This window comes from Euprymna scolopes, chromosome 4, assembly GCF_053919585.1.
Source record: "Euprymna scolopes isolate OS-2025 chromosome 4, ASM5391958v1, whole genome shotgun sequence".
Taxonomy (NCBI): Eukaryota; Metazoa; Mollusca; class Cephalopoda; order Sepiida; family Sepiolidae; genus Euprymna; species Euprymna scolopes.
In genome coordinates, this window is record NC_136485.1 from 138,815,413 (window position 1) to 138,829,217 (window position 13,805).

Sequence of the window (13,805 nt, forward strand, 5' to 3'; positions counted from 1 at the left end):
CTAGAAATGTGTCTGTCAAGGGGTCAAAGTTCAACGATTTGACCTTTGAAAACTCTACCAAACTCCTCGGTCAGTTTTGGGTCTCAACATTTGAAATTTTAGATACAAGTTACTTGGATATGCATCTAACTTTATAATTTGATTTGAACCCAAGAGAATAAATGTTAAGGGGTCATAATTGAGGTCAAAGTTTTTAAAAAATTTGACCTCTGCAGTCTCTACCAAATTACTCAACCAATTTCTGGTCTAAACATTTGAAATTTTACATAAAGGGTATTCAGAGATAGGGCAAGCTTTTTAATCGTTTTTTTTTGCTGAAAATTTGGCTTCCAAGGGGTTAAAGTTCAAAAGATTTTTCCTTTGCAGTTTCTAGCAAGCTATTCAGCCAATTTTGGGTCTAAACTTTTGAAAATTTTCAAAAGGGGTATTTAGACATGCAGCAAGCTTTTTAATCAGTTTTAGGGCGAAAATTTGGCTGCAAAAAGGTCAAAGTTGAAAGAGATGACCCTTGTAGATTCTACCAAATTCCTCCGCCAAACTTTTTATTTTAATTTGAGACCAACATAATAAATGTTAAGGGATCAAAATTGGGGTCAAAGTTTAAAAAAATTGACCTCTGCGGTCTCTACGAAATTACTCAGACAAATTTTGGTCTTAGCATTTGAAATCTTACATAAAGTGTATTCACATGTAGGACAAGTTATGAACAATACATAGGACCCGAGCAAAGCCGGGCTGAACTACTAGTAAAATAAAAAATAAGATTCAGTTATTTTTTAAAACTGTTCTGGCATCTGATTGGTTCGTTCGTTATCACTCATGGTTATAAAAAGAACCTTATTGATCAAATTTATGAGGGCATAACCTTCTAATATGCCGGACATATTGCAACAGTTTTATAAATGCAAAATTGAGGAAAACGAAAATTTTATAGCAAAACATTTTTATACAAGAGATAACAATTTAAAAGTTCTTTCAATAATAAAATGTTTAGTTATGCAAACAAGTGTTTTCTAAAGAAAGTTCAATAAATTGTAACAAGGCTTAGAAATGCGTAGGTCGATATGTTCATAGTGTTAATATGCATGTGAAAGTAATATATGTATGTGAGTATTTGGCAGCGTGGCATTGTGTATGTGTGGGAGTATGTTTTTGTTAGTGTATGATGTGCACAAGTTAATGAAACTTGTATGTGAGTCATTGGGTCATTTCTGCTTTTATTTTTTTTAATTTTCTTCCGTTGAAGATTGTAACGTTCGGCATGAGGCAGCCAAAGAAGCTGCCAAGATTCCCCTTCTTTTTATTGAAACCAGCCGAGAGCTCTTTTTAGTATCTTTGTTGTTCCCTTAAGCGCAATTGTCTGGATCTCTTTTGCCCTTGGTTCACCAGGAATATTAGTTAGGTAGGACTTCAGGTTCTTCTTTATAAGCCGTACGGCACCTATAATAACTGGTATGATTGATATCTCTTTAAGATTCCAGTGTATATAGCTGTGAGTAGCAATTTGTTTCTGTTCACCTTCTCGTTAGTGTGCAAGCATGTGTGCGAGATGAAGAGTTTGGTATGTAAGTCATTGAGCCATTTCTGCCTCCCCTCTCTAAAGGCTGGAAAGAGGGTTAGACTATCATTTGTTCTGGTGTCTTTCAGGTGTGTCTCAGTGTAACATAGTCATTACATGTTCACACTCAGGACCCACACGTTGTATGAAGATAGTGGCAAGGAAACCAACACAGAAAATAGCTTGACTCACTTTATTCCATTGAAACAACAGACATTTATTTCCAGGTGCTTTCCAGAATAACGCCTTCTCTCTTGTTTAAACATGTCGTGCTCAACCCATGTGTGTAACATGTCTATCTCTGTCCTCTCTCAAACGTGATCATTGGTCTGTGCACACATTCTTCTTTTCATAATCTTTTTTCTTCTTCCTTGCCGTGACGTCACCACACACACGGCTCAGTCATTTGCATACAACTGCCATACATGCGTCCACACTCTGTTACACTAGTTTGAGAATCTCTGGGTCCTTAAATTTTGGTTGTTTGTTATCTAGAAGTTTATTTACTTACTATTTTCACATGTATGTGTGACTTTTTAGAGTTTGGAAGGATTTTCATTAGTTGAAAATATTTTTTAGTTTAAACGTTCATGTTAAAACTTCCTTGCTTTTAAGAGTGAGGAGGAAAGCAAATTCCAACGAAACAGCAAAGGAAAGAGGCTAAGCAGCAAAGGAAAGAGTCATTTGTGTTTTAGGGGTTGTAGGAATCACTTGGTGGTTCAGTTGGCACGCATTCATTACACAAGCTATAATAGTCCACTTATTATCTTCATCCAAATTTATTGTATCCATCCAAAGTGTTGCACACGTCTGCCCTGCCCCACTTTATTTTTTATGTTTAAAATCTTTTTTTTAAGATAAAATAATAAAAGCAAAATATTCTTTTAATATGCATGGAGGCATCTTAATTTGCTTTTCTCTCTGTGAGAAAATCATTGTTTTAAAACAACAAATCTCAAAGATTCCAAACTAAAGAATCAAGCAGCTGATTCAGATTAACCTTCTTTTCGGTACTAATGCAGTATAACGACCGTACTATCGTCAGAATCATCTGGGTGGTTTACGAAAAATCTTGGGAGGTGCCAAATGAAAAACTTCGATTTTTTTTTTTTTTTCGCAAAAACACTGGGCAATTTTATCAGTGAAAAATGTATTATTTCTGTCAGTGTAAAACTAGTTAATCAAATGAAAAATTAATTCAAAATTAAAACAATATTGTTGAATAATTATTGGGCAATTTTTACCAAACTTTTAGAAAATCAAACTTCAAATCAAGGAAAAAGTAACACTCATTATAAGGTAAGTCTCATGAATAAATATTTATTATTTGAATAATAAACAACTGATAGCAATCAAAATTTAAATAAATAAATAAATATATATATATATATATGTTAAGTTTTGAGACATTTGTGTTGAACAAAGATGGCGGCTTAGTTCAGACCAGTAACCAAGATGGCGACCAAGAATCAAATGCGGTCCGTCGCGTAGTTAACCTCTTAAGTTCTGAGATATTATGTTGAACAAAGATGGCGGTGTAGTTCAGATCAGTAACCAAGATGGCGGCGAAGAATTAAATGTGGTCTGTGACGTAGCAAATGGCGAACTGATTGAATCCAAAATTCGACGATTTTTATAATAATTTTGCGACGTTTTGATTGGTTGTTTAGCACAGCCGTTGGTTATAAAAATGATTGGCGAATCCATTCGTCTCATACCCCCATTAGAAGTCTGATGGGGAAAGTCTCCTAGCGACTTCGCCTGCAGGGAGACAGGGTAGTACATGTCAAGGATTAATCACTTGACACTCAGCCCAACAGGTGAAGGGCCGGGAACCGGCCCAGCACCTGTTGGACTGAGGTACGCCGCCTGGGTAATACTTAGGAGGTCCACCCTCCCAGGCCTTGCCACCGGGCTTTCCGGTGGGGCAAGTTTATTGCTTGCTGCCTGAGGCGCCCCGACCGGGGAATGCCGATGGGGTTACTCAGGCAATTTTTAAAATTGCAGGAGTGCCCCTTCTTTAGGGGAGCCTGTGGGGTTCCCACTTTCCGGCCTTGTGCCGCATAATGCTGATGTGGGCAGCATTTAAATATATACCCCCATTCTAAGTCAAAAACTTTATATATATATATATATATATATATATATGTATCATTTTATTTTTAATGATTTTTTAATGATTTGTTGTATAGTGGAGTACCAGAATTGTTTGTATTTACTTAACCGGAAGTATATAGAAGAAGAAGGTGATATATGATAGAATTATGCTTTATATATTTCTGTCTGGAGATCCTTTGTCTTCTTTCTGCTGGCCGCTGTGATGACTGAGATAATAAGACGATTGAGACATACCTGACTTTTTCTTCTTTTTTTTTTTTTTTTACACGGTGGTCACCACTTATCAAGGCCCGGAAGCCACTCAGGGATAAGTGTTATTGCAAGTACAGTACGTTATTGTGGAGATTTGATGAAGTGTTTACTTAAGGGGGCGGTTCATTAGGAATTTGTTAACGTTGGACTTGAAGACATCCAAGTTGTAGTCAGGTGGGAAGCAGACAGACGGAACAGAGTTCCACAGGCGTGCAGTTCTAAGAAAGAAGCTTTGTTCATGGAATCTACGTTTTGATTTAGGCACAGATAAAGAGTGGGGGAAATTTTTCACAGTGGATTCAGCTAGACGGGTGTTTTTCTTGAAAGATTAGCGGGGGGGGGGACCAGAGATTGGAGTTCAGACGAGCACTTGCCATGGAAATAACGATAAAACAAGGATAGGCTCGCCACGTCTCTTTTGTGGGAGAGAGGTTGCAAGGTAGAGAAAAGGGCATCCTGCACTAAGCCACAAAGTCTATTTTGTACTCTGTCAAGGCAGGACAGGCTGTTTTTAGCAGCTCCTGCCCAGATATGGCAGCAGTATTCCATTCTTGGACATCTTTGTGAACCACAAGGCAACGACTTTATATTTTATAAATATAAATTTATTTCAGATGTCTCAGTGTTTCACCTAGGAGTCTGCTACGTGTCTACATGTTGTGTTTGTCTAGCCTTGCTTCCTGGTCTTCTGAGCATATCCACACACCATGGTAACAAAACCCCAAATTCCCTGTTGTAATCATTTTGACCTGTCAGTTCCGGTTACGTAGCCGATTAAAGGACACGTCTCCTTAACGTGACTTCCAGTCACCTATCTAAATATTGCGTGATCACTGTCACTTATCACTTATTGTTTTGGATTTCTAAATTCTTATGTTTATACCTAACTACAGCCAAATCTATAAACATATCACTTAACTATTTGCATAATTAACTTTAAACTAAACTTATTTTACCAAAGCAATATTTCCTTTTTTAGCCTAGAAAGGTCACTGCTGTTATCCACGTATCACTTGATAGATATTTAGATAGATAGATAGATAGATAGATAGATAGATAATAGCTAATTAACACTTATAACCCTTTTATTATTTAACACATATTTTTGTATTAAAATCAAGGTAAATATTTAGATTTTTCTTATATAATAAACTAATGATAGCAAAGAAACGTTTTCTTTATGCTTTTTATATTAGGGCTCAGCATTTTAGTAGGTTTAGCCGTTTTCTGTAAACCGCCGGGACAATTCCAACGATAGCACAATTCTCATACTGCAAAAGTACTTTCTTTCCAGTAGAATTTTTCAGGAGGTGAGTTTATTGATTTGCCTTTCCGCGAGGGCAGAGTTAGACACAAGGTCGGTTTTTAATGTAGAATAAAATCCAGTTCCCCAGAAAGGGGCATTGGCAGACTGAATTGTGACAAAACTTAAAATTGTCACAGTCAAAAAGGATTTCTCTATCACTGATGAAAGACGGGTAAGCTTAAATATAGTATCAGAAAGACACTTAGTCCAAGCCAGAAAGGGAGTTGTACAACTATTTTCTGAAATTCTAAATTCAAAAACCTTTCTTTGCAATATTTCCTAAATTTCTTCATTATTTTAAACTAAACGTCTCAGCCCATTAAAAAAGGGCAAAAGTTATAGCCCGTTGAGTAAGACTGAGTGCTTTATGCCAAATTAAGAGTTGAATATGGTTAGATGCAATTTCTGTATTAAATAGTTATCCATATTAATCCCGAACTCTGTATTGAACGGGTATCATAATACTTAGCCTGCTGCACCTTATTATAAAGAAAGGTCCATACAAAATTTCAGCAGGATCGACTTGGTAGTTTTCAAGAAAAAGTGAGAGAAAGAAATACAGATTAAAAGAAATATAATATAGATTGTACATTTTCGACTGATAGCCTTATATCTTCTTCAAATACATTTCTCTTTCTATTGAAAAGCATCCAAAATTGTTCAGCGTGTTTTCATTATTTTTTGTTTTTACTTATTCTTTTTCAGATATGAAATTTCCATTTTGGAGGCCGAACGTCAAGAGATGATGAAGGAATACCAATTAGCCGAGAGTCTTAGCAACTACCGAAAAGACTGCAAGAATTCTGACCATTTAATGTCACTTGCAGTGGCTAAAGGTAACTAATGCTGTTTGGATTTTCTGCAGGACAAACACACGTCCAGAAATTCCATAAATATCAAAGAACGTTTTCTTTTATGAGAAATTTTACATATAATAATGATGGAATATGACATAACATTACATAAGAATTGTCTAATATGACATGTAATAATGATATAAAATATACTATTACAGATAATAATTGTTTTATATATTATCACAATAATAATGGTCTAATATAATATTACAAATAATAACAGGTTAATATATCATTGAAAATAAATGTCTAAAATAATATTACAGAGAATAAGTATCTAATATACTACAATGGATAATAATGGTCTAATATAACAATATAAGAAATAATATAGAAATAATAAGGGTCTAATATATTATCACCGATAATAATGGTTTAACCTAATATCACAGATAATATGTGTCTAATATAATACCACAGATAATAATGGTTTTATATTACATGAGAGATAATAAGGATCTAATATGATATCTTGGAAAATAATAGCCAAAAATAATATCATGGATAATAAATGTCTAAAAGAATATCACATAACATAATGATCGAAAATAATATCACGAATAATAAATGTCTAATACAATATCACAAAAAATAATGGTCTAATATAACATAATATCACAGATAAGAAAGAGTCTAATGTAATCTAACAAATAATAATGATCTTAAAAATATATTTTTATTTATATAAAGTCATGTATGTGTATAGGTTTATATATTTGTGTTGTGTCTGTATCAATAACAACACGAACGCAGAAAGTAAAGGTAAAACAAATATATTAAGACGAAAATAAAATACATATTTACAAAGGTGCAGTTGTACTGCAGTTGGAAGATTGTCCGGCAGAGGGCGTGTTAAAGTCTTTCATGAAGCAACCGGCACATGCGTCTTGCCTATCTGGCGTTTGAATACAGCTCTGCGGTCTTGCTGACTTGATACCTTTATCTATATCTTGTTCACCCACGTATGCTAATTAGTGGGCGTCTCCACAACAATTTGTAAATATATATTTGTATGCACGTGTTAATTCTTAAACTAATTAACCGATCATTATGAATCGTGGAACACAGCTACTAAGCATAAAGAGTCAAAATGTGGGCTATATTTAGTTTAATTTAGTTTTTATTCTCCAAATTTCAGTTGCTTGGGAGTATACTAATGAGATTGGAGAGGGGGGGTCAAAAATATAGGCACAACTTCACATTTGAAAATTCAAATATTTGTATTATTTTGATTATTTGGACTACTGTTCTCACCTAAAGTGTTATCTTCACAGCGTTTCAGCTGATGTGCCCTCCGATCTTCTTCAGGTCTATCTTATCAAACTTAGGAATTTTTCTTTCAAACCTAGGAATCTGCATGGAATTTTGAATGAAACACTTTATTTTATTCAGACATAATGCTTACCATCGTTCCACAATAGTGAATCGAGGTGCCCTTGCAAGCGGGTTAGTCGTTCCGCAGGGAGAGGAAGTACAGACAATCGGTAAAGGATGAGCGGAAAGACGTATGTAGCACACGCCTCCGCCCGACCCTTCAAGGACAATTTCCTTCCAATCCAAGTCTTCACCGACGATTTGACCTTGCCATATACTTCCGACCAATTCTTTTCCAGTTGAAGTCCCGGTCCAAACCAGACACCAAGAATACGGACCAGTCCATCGGTCCAGCTGAAAATACCTGGAAGCGAGTTTACCCCGGTCCAGGCCTCCAACCGCAGGCCGACAGACTTGCTGCGGTTGAAGATGGCCCCTGTGACTTCTTCGTATCGAGCGAGCGCCTCGACCACCGCTTGAACGTCCGTGTGGCAAGACACGAACACGGTGACGTCATCAGCGAACGCGGAAACCCTGGCTCGTGTGCCTCCAGGGAGGGCTATTCCGCGCAGGACTGGTGTAGCCGCCTCGTCCCTTAACTTGTGAAGGAGGGGTTCCAACGCCAGGACGTACAACAGAGGCAACAGCGGACAACCCTGACGCACCAACCGAGAGACAGCAAATGACTCCGACAGCTTACCGTTGATCTGCACTACTACTGCTACTGTCGGCCTATCATACAGGACAAAGATCCACTTGCGGAAGTCCGGATTAAATCCGGCGGCCTCTAGCACAGCTCCCAGGAACCGATGGTCGACCCTATCGAATGCCTTGGACTGATCTAAACTGATCAGCGCGGCTTCGGTGTCGTCTTCTGTCCCCTCTATGATCGAGCGTATCAAATGCAAATTGTCTTGAATCGATCTCCCCTTCACAGCATAAGTCTGGTCCGGTTCGATCAAGTCAGTGATGACAACCTGCAAACGATTCGCAAGAATCTTTGCCAAAATCTTTAACTCTGTGTTTAGCAGAGTCAAGGGCCTAAAATCGTCGAAATTTTCCACCCCACCATGCCGTTGACCTTTCCTCAGCAATGTGATCACTCCCTTGGTCACCTGTCCAGGGATGGAACCCTGAGCAAACCAATAGTTGAACATATCCTTCACAATAGGGACCAACATGGGCGACAGCCTCAAGTAGAACTCGTAGGGTAAACCATCGAGCCCCGGGGATTTGTTGTAGCCGACCTGCTTCAACGCAGTAATGACCTCATGTTCAGTATCTTGGCCCAAAGGCCAAGAACAACGTATGGTTTATAACGAGTAAAATCTTGGTTTGGATGGATGTATAACATGTGCAGACATATATCAGCAAGATGAAATGCAAAATGTTCATTTCAACTGATCAACATAATTTTATTTCTTTCTGTGCATGCCCAAATTCAATTCATTTCTCCAAGTTGTTTAATATTAAATCTTTCTTGCCTATCTTTCAATAGCTACATCGGTAAGACATGTGGCTGAAGCGCTAAATGTTTTGGTTTCGATTCTAGCTGATGGCACCCAAGTCATTTTTTTTTTAACTTTTGGAAATCACTACTATATATTAGGTACAATATAATATTCTATAGAGAATCGACCCTGTAATAATAAAGACGAAATCTGCATGAATTAAAATATATTTAAATGTATTTTACGTCCCAGCAAGCACCCCACCCCCCTCCTGCTAGTCATTAGATACAAATTTCATGAATTTAAATTTCTTATTAAAACCCCTTAAGCTTAAGAATTAAATTTTAGATATTTTCAAGAATCAAAATCATTTATTAAAATTTTGATCAAAATTTGAATAAGGATTCTAGACATGAATTTTAGTATCATTATATCTTAATTATAATCTTTGTGAGGATGCAAAACTGTTGAAAATTAATTTTACCCGTCCTGGGATGACCATGTTGATATAATCTATAATATAAACTCACCCGTGTGTTTAAAAGTATGCATGTTAGTATGTATATATGCATGTATGTATGCCTACCTGCCTAACACTTCGGCAGAGGCGACGGATTTTCACCAGATCGGTATCGTTTTGAAGCTCGACCCTTCGGACGACAAATATCGAAAAATTGGCTAAAAACATTAATTCCTTCACCCTCGGCTGGGAACTTTTCTACAAGGAGGGGTCGTTTTTTTCGCCGATGTTTTTGAAAGTCATCCCCTCTTTTCGGTTACCAAGCCTTATTTTAAACCTTCGCCACTTCCGGTTGGACGATGGACGCAACAGCAAAGACGTCAGGTGTTTTTTTTATATACTTACTCCTTTGTGGTACGGGTTCGAGCCTGCCTGGATACTACCACTTTTCCTTTTTTTTTTTTTTTTGCTCAACACACACTTCCAAATACCCGGACAACGCCGGGCACCCAGGCTAGTCTATAATAAAATGTAATCTTTTTTATTTATGGTACAACAGTGGAATCACAGTTCTAAACAAGAACAGTCGGACGTCCTCACACTGAGGAAAATTATTGTTAGTGTCTTTGTGGAGATTTGAAGAAATGTGTTGATGATAGCAAGTAGTGCAGCACATTGTCTTTTTCAATTCAATGATGTTGTCTGGTCTAATTAGTCTGGTCTAATTAGTCTGGTCTAATTTGTCTGGTCCAATTAGTCTGGTCTAATTTGTCTGGTCTAATTAGTCTGGTCTAATTAGTCTGGTCTAATTAGTCTGGTCTAATTAGTCTGGTCTAATTTGTCTGGTCTAATTAGTCAGGTCTAATTAGTCAGGTCTAATTAGTCTGGTCTAATTAGTCTGGTCTAATTAGTCTGGTCTAATTTGTCAGGTCTAATTAGTCAGGTCTAATTAGTCAGGTCTAATTAGTCTGGTCTAATTAGTCTGGTCTAATTTGTCTGGTCTAATTAGTCAGGTCTAATTAGTCAGGTCTAATTAGTCTGGTCTAATCAGTCTGGTCTAATTAGTCTGGTCTAATTTGTCTGGTCTAATTTGTCTGGTCTAATTAGTCTGGTCTAATTAGTCTGGTCTAATTTGTCTGGTCTAATTAGTCTGGTCTAATTAGTCTGGTCTAATTTGTCAGGTCTAATTAGTCAGGTCTAATTAGTCAGGTCTAATTAGTCTGGTCTAATTAGTCTGGTCTAATTTGTCTGGTCTAATTAATCAGGTCTAATTAGTCAGGTCTAATTAGTCTGGTCTAATTAGTCTGGTCTAATTTGTCTGGTCTAATTAGTCAGGTCTAATTAGTCAGGTCTAATTAGTCTGGTCTAATCAGTCTGGTCTAATTAGTCTGGTCTAATTTGTCTGGTCTAATTTGTCTGGTCTAATTAGTCTGGTCTAATTAGTCTGGTCTAATTTGTCTGGTCTAATTAATCTGGTCTAATTAGTCTGGTCTAATTTGTCAGGTCTAATTAGTCAGGTCTAATTAGTCAGGTCTAATTAGTCTGGTCTAATTAGTCTGGTCTAATTTGTCTGGTCTAATTAGTCAGGTCTAATTAGTCAGGTCTAATTAGTCTGGTCTAATCAGTCTGGTCTAATTAGTCTGGTCTAATTTGTCTGGTCTAATTTGTCTGGTCTAATTTGTCTGGTCTAATTAGTCTGGTCTAATTTGTCTGGTCTAATTAGTCTGGTCTAATTTGTCTGGTCTAATTAGTCAGGTCTAATTAGTCAGGTATAATTAGTCTGGTCTAATTAGTCTGGTCTAATTTGTCAGGTCTAATTAGTCAGGTCTAATTAGTCAGGTCTAATTAGTCTGGTCTAATTAGTCTGGTCTAATTAGTCTGGTCTAATTTGTCTGGTCTAATTAGTCAGGTCTAATTAGTCAGGTCTAATTAGTCTGGTCTAATTAGTCTGGTGTAATTAGTCTGGTCTAATTAGTCAGGTCTAATTAGTCAGGTCTAATTAGTCTGGTCTAATTTGTCTGGTCTAATTAGTCTGGTCTAATTAGTCTGGTCTAATTAGTCAGGTCTAATTAGTCTGGTCTAATTAGTCAGGTCTTATTAGTCTGGTCTAATTAGTCTGGTCTAATTAGTCTGGTCTAATTAGTCTGGTCTAATTAGTCTGGTCTAATTTGTCAGGTCTAATTAGTCTGGTCTAATTTCTCTGGTCTAATTTGTCTGGTCTAATTAGTCAGGTCTAATTAGTCTGGTCTAATTAGTCTGGTCTAATTAGTCTGGTCTAATTTGTCTGGTCTAATTAGTCTGGTCTAATTTGTCAGGTCTAATTAGTCTGGTCTAATTAGTCTGGTCTAATTAGTCTGGTCTAATTAGTCTGGTCTAATTTGTCAGGTCTAATTAGTCTGGTCTAATTTGTCAGGTCTAATTAATCTGGTCTAATTTGTCTGGTCTAATTAGTCTGGTCTAATTAGTCTGGTCTTATTTGTCTGGTCTAATTAATCTGGTCTAATTAGTCTGGTCTAATTTGTCTGGTCTAATTTGTCTGGTCTAATTAGTCTGGTCTAATTTGTCTGGTCTAATTAGTCTGGTCTAATTTGTCTGGTCTAATTAGTCTGGTCTAATTTGTCTGGTCTAATTTGTCTGGTCTAATTAGTCTGGTCTAATCAGTCTGGTCTAATTTGTCTGGTCTAATTTGTCTGGTCTAATTAGTCTGGTCTAATTAGTCTGGTCTAATTTGTCTGGTCTAATTAGTCTGGTCTAATTTGTCTGGTCTAATTAGTCAGGTCTAATTAGTCTGGTCTAATTAGTCTGGTCTAATTTGTCAGGTCTAATTAGTCAGGTCTAATTAGTCAGGTCTAATTAGTCTGGTCTAATTAGTCTGGTCTAATTAGTCTGGTCTAATTTGTCTGGTCTAATTAGTCAGGTCTAATTAGTCAGGTCTAATTAGTCTGGTCTAATTAGTCTGGTGTAATTAGTCTGGTCTAATTAGTCAGGTCTAATTAGTCAGGTCTAATTAGTCTGGTCTAATTTGTCTGGTCTAATTAGTCTGGTCTAATTAGTCTGGTCTAATTAGTCAGGTCTAAGTAGTCTGGTCTAATTAGTCAGGTCTTATTAGTCAGGTCTAATTAGTCTGGTCTAATTAGTCTGGTCTAATTAGTCTGGTCTAATTTGTCTGGTCTAATTAGTCTGGTCTAATTTGTCTGGTCTAATTAGTCAGCTCTAAGTAGTCTGGTCTAAGTAGTCTGGTCTAATTAGTCTGGTCTAATTAGTCTGGTCTAATTAGTCTGGTCTAATTTGTCTGGTCTAATTAGTCTGGTCTAATTTGTCTGGTCTAATTAGTCTGGTCTAATTAGTCTGGTCTAATTTGTCTGGTCTAATTTGTCTGGTCTAATTAGTCTGGTTTAATTTGTCTGGTCTAATTAGTCTGGTCTAATTTGTCTGGTCTAATTAGTCAGGTCTAATTAGTCTGGTCTAATTAGTCTGGTCTAATTAGTCTGGTGTAATTTGTCAGGTCTAATTAGTCTGGTCTAATTTGTCTGGTCTAATTAGTCTGGTCTAATTTGTCTGGTCTAATTAGTCTGGTCTAATTAGTCTGGTCTAATTTGTCTGGTCTAATTAGTCTGGTCTAATTTGTCTGGTCTAATTAGTCTGGTCTTATTTGTCTGGTCTAATTAGTCAGGTCTAATTAGTCTGGTCTAATTAGTCTGGTCTAATTAATCTGGTCTAATTTGTCAGGTCTAATTAGTCTGGTCTAATTTGTCAGGTCTAATTAGTCTGGTCTAATTTGTCTGGTCTAATTAGTCTGGTCTAATTAGTCTGGTATAATTTGTATCCTTTTTGCAAAAAGTTTTCATTGGCTCATATCTCAGCCAATTAAACATAATTTTCCCACCAAAGGGAAATACATTTAACCACAAAGCAACACACAATAAAATACCGTTAATTACTGCTACAGCCTTTTTCTGATTAGTATTGTCGTGAATTAAACTTGACTTCATTATTTAATTCACGACAATTTTATTCGCTAAAAGTCAAAAGAAAAAAAAATGGATAGAATACTGTGATCGGAGAGATTTGACGTGGAACCATCAACTCCACAATCAGAAAGGCAGTACAAACATTGGAAACTGATATTCGAAAATTACTTGTGTCTTTGGTAATGACAGCGTGGAATATCTCTAAAAAAATATTTTGCACTGATCAACTCTATATCTGCAGCTGTATATGAGATAATAAGCGACACCAACGACTACCATAGTGCTATGAAACCAATAGACGCTGCACATATGAAATCATTAAACTTCACAGTTAATAGACATCAGCCACTAACTCTCAGACTATAGCCTGCCGAAACTATGGATGAGTTTATATTCAAATTGGAAGTTATTGTGAAATCATGCAACTTTCAAGTCGTCACGGTCGAGGAAAACAAAAATCAATCCATACGGGACGCGTTTATTAACAGCATCACCTCCACTTTTTTTCTTTCATTCAT

General features: G+C 36.6%; 1 protein-coding gene across 2 annotated transcripts in view; it reads left to right on the plus strand.

Annotated features, from left to right (window-relative positions):
- The window catches only part of LOC145269455 (coiled-coil domain-containing protein 63-like), a 63,777-nt gene that overhangs the window by 14,324 nt on the left and 35,648 nt on the right, over positions 1-13,805 (plus strand). For both annotated transcript variants that reach the window (XM_080125144.1, XM_080125134.1), the window contains exon 3: positions 5,940-6,070. In XM_080125144.1, coding sequence (XP_079981270.1) covers positions 5,940-6,070 — 131 coding nt within the window. The remainder of the gene's footprint in view (positions 1-5,939; positions 6,071-13,805) is intronic.